Below are 9291 nucleotides of genomic sequence, written 5' to 3'. Positions count from 1 at the left end.
CACACACACACACACTCACACACACTGAGACAAAGGGAGAGAGAATATGAACAGAGAGGATTATATCATTTTATATTCTTCAATAATTGCTTTATAGCAGTTCCATAAAATTTTAATTCATCTTTTATGCTATAATGATTTAGGTGCCTTACCTATTGCCCATCATATATACTGAATGATTTTCATTCTACTATAAACTTTTTGGTGTATAGAAATATATGCTCAACTTAGTATTATTTTTCCAAACTTCTCCCAGTCTCTACTGCATAAGCTTTTCAAGTAGACTTAGTCTCTGCTCTTGAAAGGCCAATGACATTATCTTTGTCTACCTTTTTTAAAACTACAGGATATAAGGAAGGGTTAAAGTTTCTAATATGGCAATCAGGGCAAGGTCCAAAAGGTATTTATGACAAGGTGTCTTTGCTAAAATCAGCTCATTTGCAGCAATGGTCTGGGTTGGATCCACTTGTGTTCTCTCTTTTACCTTGTTTTTTGCCCACATAGCAGCTGTATCGGTAAGTACAGCTCTGCTCCTCAGAGTATTTTGAAATGCCACTCTAGTAAAAATTATCAATTTTCCCTACGTTTATTTCCTTTCAGATTAAGCATCTTCCGAAAGGAGATGGTAAGAATCAACTCAAATACACAATGTTTCTGAAATTTCTCTCTCTTGTTCAGCAAGATTAATGAATTTTTTTTTCTACTTTTAACAAGTACCAGATGCAGAATTTCATGAAGAGAAGGACATTTCAGAAATCAACTTAGGTGGGTACAATTTTCTAGATTGTTAATTTCTTGAAATAATTTAAAACCTAGTGATAAGATTGCTGAAAAGCTCTTACCTTCATAATACTTCATTGCATACTTTTTTGGGGGGATATATTTCTTGGTACTTAATTGAGATTTATAGTTTCTGAAAAATGGCAATATAGCAAGAAAAAGATTAGATTTTCTAGGGGGGTTTGCAAGTCTCACATAACAATTTTCTTTTTGTAAATATATTGCCAGTTTTTATTGAAAAAAATAAGGGAAAATAAGAATGGGTGATTATTCTGCTTGCTAAAGACAATTATAAGGTATAAGATGAGGATTTATTTACTGGGGAGAAGACCCTGCCTTACCTATTGCCCATCATATATACTGAGCATTTGGTTGGGACTCAGAGCAGCATGTCAGTGGATTTCTGTTTAGACATCCTGCTCACAGGTACATTTACCTGTGAGCATTACATTGGAGAAATCCATGGTCTCATCCACTACTGGGAGGAGAGAAGAGCTGAGGAGCTGTCTCTTTTCCCTGTGTCCTTCTTCTGAAATGAGAGGAAAGCCTTTACATTTCAGGGTCTTCAGCCAGGAGTGATGGAAGCAGAGACATTCATGACCATAAGCACCTTAGAGTTTGCCACAGCTTTCTATCTAATGACTTCTCGGTCCAATCTTGAAGTGGAATAAATGTCTTCCTTTGCAGGAAGACAGGAAGCTCCTCCCAGTGAGGCTGACTCACCCCAGATCATAGGTTACAGTAATGAGGCTCTCCTCCAGGTCTTCTGACTCATATCTCAATATCTCAGTGCTAGCTGATGACAAATACAAAAACCCAGACCTAAGAGTTAAATCTCTCTGGCTTTGTTCCATTCACAGAGAAGGATCCACTTGTGTTCTCTCTTTTACCTTGTTTTTTGAAACAGCTTGAGAATGTCTGCATGGGCAAGGTAGAAAGAGCTTAGGAAAGTAAATGAATGAATGAATGTAAACAGTTCTGAGGAGCTACTCTAAAACAGGGCTAGGATTAGAATTAGAAATTTCTCAATCTCATCCTTAGTTATCTAGTAAAAGTTAATTATTTTACCTCTACACCATTTTTTTTGTTGTTGTTCACCACCTCTGAACTCTGACCCCATTGAAGAAACCTCTCTATTATGTATCCCTCCTTTTTTTTTTAGACCATTCCAGTGAAGCCTCTAGGACTGATTAGCTTAGCCATGTAGCTAGATTCTAACCTCACAGATGGGTTGGGACAACCCCACAGAGAAAGTTGTCAGCTTTTGCTTCCTTCTCTCCAAGACCCGAAACCATGGTTGAACCTTTCTATTCTGCATCACAGACCGACTCCTCTAAGTCTGTCATTTCAGGAAAGGTAGCTCCTCCTCCTGGATTTCAGGCTCAGAACCTCAGTTTTCCCTAATCTTGTTTTTTTCCCCATACCTTACAATCTTCCAGCAAATGCCACCATGCATACTTCGGATTGGATGCCAGCTGACATATTTCCACCCTGTCATTGCTCCACCTGGTCCAAGTCCCCTCACAGCTGGCTTGCCCTTTCCCCAACCTCATGGCTGCTCCTCCTTTTCTGCTTTCATCCCATCTAAACCACTCCACACGACAGGGACAGAGCTCTCTTCTTAATAGTTTTCAGATCATGTCTCTGGCCCAACCTTCTAAGGACTTCTCTTCCAACACACAATGACAGGCTTACAACCTTGATTCCCAAAGCAAGGTCCACAGGCCAATATCACCCCCATCACTTAAGAGCTTCCTCAGCAAAGCAGCACTTCGGAGCCCCACCCCGGGCCAACTGAATCAGCATCTCCATTTTGATAGACCTCAGGTGATTCCGGGTGATCTGACCCTGGTTGTCTCTCCGGCCCTATTTCTTACTACTCTTCCCCTTTCTTACGTGAGCTTTCCAGGCACGATGACCATGTAGCCATTCCACCATGAAAGCATCTGTCCAGTGTGTCCTCCCCCAACTTGCAGCATTGGCGCTTTAGGAAACACATTAGAAATGCACACTCTCGGGCCCTGCCCAGCCTTAGCTGCTGCCTCTGCCTCCAACATGCTTCCTTTACTCCCTCCATCAGGTTTCTGTTCAAATACCACATCCTCAGGGAGGTCTTTCCTGACTACCTTTGTAAAATGGCAGCCATCTCTCACCTCAGAACTCTTTCTCCCTTACCCTATTTTTTTAAATCATATATATATATTTTTTTACCATTTGCCTTACTCTACATTTGTTTATTCATGTGCCTCCCCTTTCCCTCATTTAAGAACGTCATCATCTTAATGGCTTTGTTTTATTCTCTGCAGGATCCCTTAGCATCTAGAAAAAAGCCTGAGATATACTAGGCACTTAATCAGTATGTGTTACATGAGCCAATTGGGTAGTGAATAGATTGAGGCTTGCTTTCCCTGAGTGTGTACTTCCATGGAAAGTGCTTCCCAACCCCTGACCCTGGCTAGGCTGATCAAGCACTGGGCCCAGGTCTGAGTGAGATGGTTCACATTATTCTGGAAGAGCTCTCCTCTCAACTTATTCCCAATCTAGGCCAGGTGCCAGGAAATGCATACATTTGCTTATGTCAAGCCTAGGTAAGAGCAGGATGGACCAGCACAAAGTGCCCTTACTAAAAGGACAATTCAGAAGCTGGAGCCGACTGGCAATGAGGCAGTGGAGTCCTTGCTGTTTGTTAGTTTTTGATTATACTTTTATCATAGGAATAGATCAGGATGCACGACATTAAAACAAATCTAGGAAATGTGTGCATAAGGAAGGGGACGAGGCAAACAGCCCCAGTCATTAGCAGGTGAAAGCATGTCTCCTCCTACCTAAGGACTCCATGGTGTCATTTGAGAGATTGAACCCAACTTTTAAAGGACCATAGGCTTTGCCACGTGAGCCTTTGGCTACTGCTTGAGATTGTGAGTGCCTGCTGATTATTCTCTGACTTGACTTCCCAGCTGTAAAACAGGGGCTGCCCTCAGATTAAAGTACAACCCACTGATCCTGTCTGAAGTTGTTTGCATTTTCCTGGGAATGCTGCTTGTCTCTTGAGGGTTATGATAAGAAGTGACATTCTTTTAAACCCTCAAAAAGTTTTCCCATAAGGATATTGCCCTTTAAGAATCCTATTTTCAGAAACAATTTGAGGCCAGGATTAAGCAATAGCTGCAGAGTCTATTCTGCTAAGCATTTGGCAGTGGGTGTTTGGAGATGGTTTTGAACAGATCTGTCTGCAGTCCCCTGTGGCCTTCTTTATTTCAAGGGCAGAAATTTAGGCTTTGTTTTGGAGGATGCCATCATTTTATCATGGGAGAAAGCAAAACCAGCCTATTGACCTAGGGACAAGGCAGGAAAGTACAACAGCACAAGGGACCCTGGATGAGAAGTTAGGGGAGTTAGTGCTCATTTGGTCACCGACCAACAAGAAGTTTGTTACTTCTTGTCTTTGGGTTCCATTTCTTCCTTTGATGAGAGGTTCAGAGTCACTGATCAATGAGATTCCTTCTAATTCACCTCCAGGCTTTTTAGACAAAGTCTTTTTTCAAAATTGCAAAGAGAACATAATAATACGTTGTATTTTCCTGGCTATTCACGTATATCAGAGGGAATTTTTCAAAAAGAATTTAACCACATAAAGATTAAAATTAAAGTTATATAATGGCAAAGATGAATTTTAATGTGGGAGATACCTTTTAATAATGTTCATTCACATTTTTTTAAAAAAATTTTTAAAATCCACCTCTAGCTGCAGGCTTGGACCTCTTTCAAGGGGACATCTTGCTGCAGGTGAGTACCTCCCATTGACACAATAATGTGCTCCAGGACTGCTACACCACGGTGATATGGGTGAACCTGTGCTCTATGGCCAGCCCTGGGGTGGATTCTAATTGTTAGGCACATCCACAAGGACTTACACTGTAGTTGATAGTAACAAAAAAAAAATAGGAAAACGAAGCAAACAGCAGAAGAGTGTATAATTATTAAATGGCCTATCTATCCAATTTTCCTATAAGCCAAGAATAAGAGAAAAGGAAATGCACCAAGGTATGTATTCAGCTGTCCATTTTGGGTGATTGTAGGTTCCCTTTATTTTATTCTTAATAATTTCTCTGAATTTTCCAAATTATCTCTAGGGACTCTCCATTACTTTTATAATGAGAAGACAAATGTCATTAAATTGTTGGAATCACTTGATAGATTCTGTATGGTGTAAGAATTTAGTGAAAGAGAAGGTCAAGGTTACCTTGAGCACCAGGCTTCCCAGGTATCTTTGCTTGTGTTTTCACAGAACTCCAGGAATGCCCTCAGAGACCCAGACTCCAGGTGGAAGTTCCCTATTCCTTACATCCTGGCTGACAATCTGGGTAATATACGTTGCTCTTCATTCAGAGCATCTGGTTTAACTTTTCTTTCTCTCCTTGCTCCTACTCAATGGCTTCAGTGTGTGTGTGTGTGGGGGGGGTGTCACCATCAATGTATAGGACAATGTCCCAGCCCTGACAATTCTCATGGGAAGAAAGACATGACGTTACATCAAAACCAGGGCTGCTTACCCAATTTGAGATGGAGTGTCAAAGAACAATTTTAAAATTGCAGCACACATTAAAATGTTAATAAAACCAAAATGAAAGCACACTGAGATAAAATTTGGCATCCTGGTCATGAAAAAAAAATGTACTTTAATAGTTTTTTTTTTTTAGGTGGTTATGAGGATACTATTTTGCCAGAGAAATATGTCATGTGGTTGAGAAATAAAGTGTATATTTCACTTGTTCATGGTTCTTTTTCACAATAATAATATCTTTTTTCTCTCTCTTAAGATAATGATCTGCATTTTACTCATTGTTGAATCATAATTAGAAATAAGTAACCGAAGCTAAGGGTGATTGACAGCTGAACATCCAGCTGAATTCATGCTTGCAAGACCCTTTCTTCCTAAATAAATAACATTGTCCTAATTTGTGGGGAAATTGAGTTCTTTTCCCCAATGTTTGCCAGCATACTTGCAAATTCGTGCAATGCCAATATTTATTGGAACATGATTTGAGAAACACCAACTTTCAAAGGGATTCTTTCCCATTACAACTGTTCCTCTTATTTGTCCCATCTGATCCACCTTGTCAAGTGCCAGGCTCTGCATCTCCACCTGGAATTTTGTGGAGTCCTCACCATGCCTCTGAGATGTCTAAGTCAGTGTTTCTCAGACTCTCAGGTGCATTAGAGCCACCTGAGAACCTTGGTAACATGCAGAGTAGGTCAAGGTGAGGCCTGATATGCTGGGTGTCTGATGGTCTCCTAAGTAATTCTGACACTGTCAGTCCCATGCAGACACTTACTTGAGTGACAGAGTCTCGGTAGCTGCCAGGGAGGAAAGAAATAATAGAGATAGGAAATAAACTTGAAATAAGACAGTGGCACAAACGTTATAGCAGGACTTCTCAAGTGGTACCCCTTGAAAATCACCTTTAATGTTAAAAAAAAAACCAAAACAGTTTGCCCCTTCTCTTTTTCCTCCCCAGCCCCTGGTAATCCCTCCTCTATCTTACCTCCCTGCTAACTAATTAATTCTTTTTTAACTTTCGCTACTCAGTAATATTTCCTTGTATTAATATATGACAAATTATTTGTTTTCCTGTTGGTGAACATTTGGTTGGTTTTTTTATGTTTGTTTTTTATTTGTTCCAATTAGTCAGCAGAATGCATTTCGACTCATTGTACACAAATGGAACACAACTTTTCATTTCTCTGATTATACATGATGCAGAGCCACACCATTTGTGCAATCATACATGTACATAGGGTAATAACATCCACCATTCTACCATATTTCCCACTCCCATACCCTCTTCTCTCCTCTCATTCCCCTCTACCTGTCCTAAGTTCCTCCATTCTTCCCTTGCCACTGCCTCCACATTATGGATCATAATCCACATATCAGAGAAAATATTTTGGCTTTTGTTTTTTTGGGGATTGGCTTATTTCGCTTAGCATGATATTCTCCAGCTCCATCCATTTACCTGAAAATGCCATAATTTCATTCTTTTTTAAGGTTGAGTAATATTCCATTATGTATATATACCACAGCTGCTTTATCCATTCATCTATTGAAGGACATCTAGGTTGGTTCTACAGTTTTGCTCTTGTGAATTGAGCTTCTATCAACATTGATGTGGCTGTGTCACTGTAGTATGCTATTTTTAAGTCCTTTGGGTATAGACTAAAGAGTGGAATAGCTGGGTCAAACGGTGCTGAAAATACTGCTTTCCAGAGTGATTGCACAAATTTGCAGTCCCACCAGCAATGTGTGAGTGTACCTTTCCCTCCACATCCTTGCCAATACTTATTGTTGCTTTGCTTGTATTCTTGATAATTGTCATTCTGGCTGGAGTGAGAAGAAATATTAGAGTACTTTTGATTTGCATTTTTCTAATTGCTAGAGAATGTTGGACTTTTTTCATATATTTGTTGATCAATTGTATATCTTCTTCCGTGAAGTATGTGTTTAGTTCCTTAGACCATTTATTGTTTGGGCTATTTGTTTTTCCTGGTGTCGAGTTTTTTGAATTATTTATATATGCTGTATCTTATGTGTGTGTGGTAAAGATTTTCTCCCATTCTGTAGGCTCTCTCTTTGTGTTTTGAGTATTTCATTTGCTGAGAAGAAGCTTTTTAGTTTGCATCCATCCCATTTATTGATTGTTGATTTTATTTCTTGTGCTTTAAGAATCTTGTTAAGGAAGTGATGGTCTAATCCGACATGGTGGAGATTGGGCCTATTTTTTCTTCTATTGGGCACAGGGTCTTTGTTCTAATTCCTAGGTCTTTGATCCACTTTGAGTTGAGTTTTGTGTAGAGTGAGAGATAGGGGTTTAATTTCACTTTGCTGCATATGGATTTTCAGTTTTCCCAGCACTGTTTGTTGAACAGGCTATCCTTTATCCAATGTATTTTTTAGCACCTTTGTCTAGTATGAGATAACTGTATTTATGTGGGTGTGTGTCTGAGTCTTCTATTCTGTACCATTGGTCTACATGTCTATTTTGGTGCCAATACTATGCCATTTTTGTTACTATTGCTCTGTAGTATAGTTTAAGGTCTGATATTATGATGCCTCCTCTTTCACTCTTCTTGCTAAGGATTGCTTTGGCTATTCCGGGTCTCCTATTTTTCCAAATGAATTTCATGATTGCTCTTACTATTTCTATGAGGAATATGGTTGGGATTTTAATTGGAATTGCATTAAATCTGCAAAACACTTTTGGTAGCATGGTTATTTTGACAATATTAATTCTGTCTATCTAAGAACATGGGAGATCTTTCCATCTTCTAAGGTCTTCTTCAATTTCTTTCTTTAGTATTCAGTTTGTTTTATATTTGTGGTTATTATGAAGAAAACTGTTCTGATCATTGTTACACAAGTCTGTGTGGATATGCTTTTTTAAATTTGGGGGAAAATACTTAGGAATAGAATTGCTTAGTAATATGGTAAGTGAATGTTAAATTTTATAAGGAAATGCCAGTTTTCCAAAGTGGCTGTGCCATATTACATCCCTGCTAAGAATGTATTTAAGTGTTCTATCTGTTCCACATTCTCACTAAAATTGGTAGTGCTAATTTTTTAGATTATAGCTATTTAATTATTGTGAAATGGAATCTTGTGATTTGAATTTGCACTTCCTTAATGACAACTGACATTTTACACATTCTCATATGGTATTGACTATTTGTGTATTTAATTTTATGAGGTGTCTATTTTTTATGATTTTGTATTTTATTGTCTACATTGTTTGTAGAATAATTTTATATATTATGAAGTCCTTTATCATACGTACAATGAAGATTTTCTCCTACTTTGTGGTGTATCTTTTTAAGCAGTGTGCTTTACAGGGCAAAAGTTTTAATTCTGATAAAGTCTGATTTATCAAGTTTTAAACTTATGCTTTGTATTTTTATATTCTAAACATTGTTGCTTAACTTGAAGTCATAATCATATTCTCCAATATTTTATAGTTTCAACTTATGTCTATAATTAAAATTATCATGTTTTCTAATCCCTAAACATGGCATATCTATTTAGTTAGGTCTATTTAATTTCTCTCATCAATGTTTTATAAATTTCAGTGTAGAGATATTATGTGTCTTTGGCTAAATTTATTTTTAGGCATTTCATTTTTTTTGATGCTACTAAAATAGTATTTCAAATTTTTTATTCAATTTTTTATATAAAAATACAATAGATTTTTAATAATGACTTTGTATCTTGCTAACTTTCTAGATTTATTCATTAGTTCTTTTTATAAAAATTTGTATTTATTCATTTTAGATATACATGACTGTAGAATATATTTGGACATTCTATACATGCATGGAGTATAACTTCCCATTCTTGTGGTTGTACATGATGTGGAGTTACACTGGTCAGTGTATTCATATATGAACATAGTAATGTATTCATTAGTTGTAATGTTTGCTGATTTTTATTAGTTCTAATTTTTGCTCCATAGATTTCTT

The 9291-nt window shown here is 37.8% G+C and overlaps 1 protein-coding gene across 1 annotated transcript in view; it reads left to right on the top strand.

Annotated features, from left to right (window-relative positions):
- Positions 1-424: 424 nt before the first annotated feature.
- Mep1a (meprin A subunit alpha) overlaps positions 425-9291 on the top strand; it is a 38674-nt gene continuing 29807 nt past the window's right edge. The window contains exons 1-5 of the mRNA XM_005318601.4: positions 425-515; positions 601-625; positions 715-765; positions 4526-4566; positions 5069-5144. Of these exons, the coding sequence (XP_005318658.2) occupies positions 447-515; positions 601-625; positions 715-765; positions 4526-4566; positions 5069-5144 (262 nt within the window). The 5' untranslated portion in view covers positions 425-446. The remainder of the gene's footprint in view (positions 516-600; positions 626-714; positions 766-4525; positions 4567-5068; positions 5145-9291) is intronic.

Source organism: Ictidomys tridecemlineatus, chromosome 8, assembly GCF_052094955.1.
Source record: "Ictidomys tridecemlineatus isolate mIctTri1 chromosome 8, mIctTri1.hap1, whole genome shotgun sequence".
Classification (NCBI taxonomy): Eukaryota; Metazoa; Chordata; class Mammalia; order Rodentia; family Sciuridae; genus Ictidomys; species Ictidomys tridecemlineatus.
This window is presented reverse-complemented; position numbering and strand designations above follow the sequence as displayed.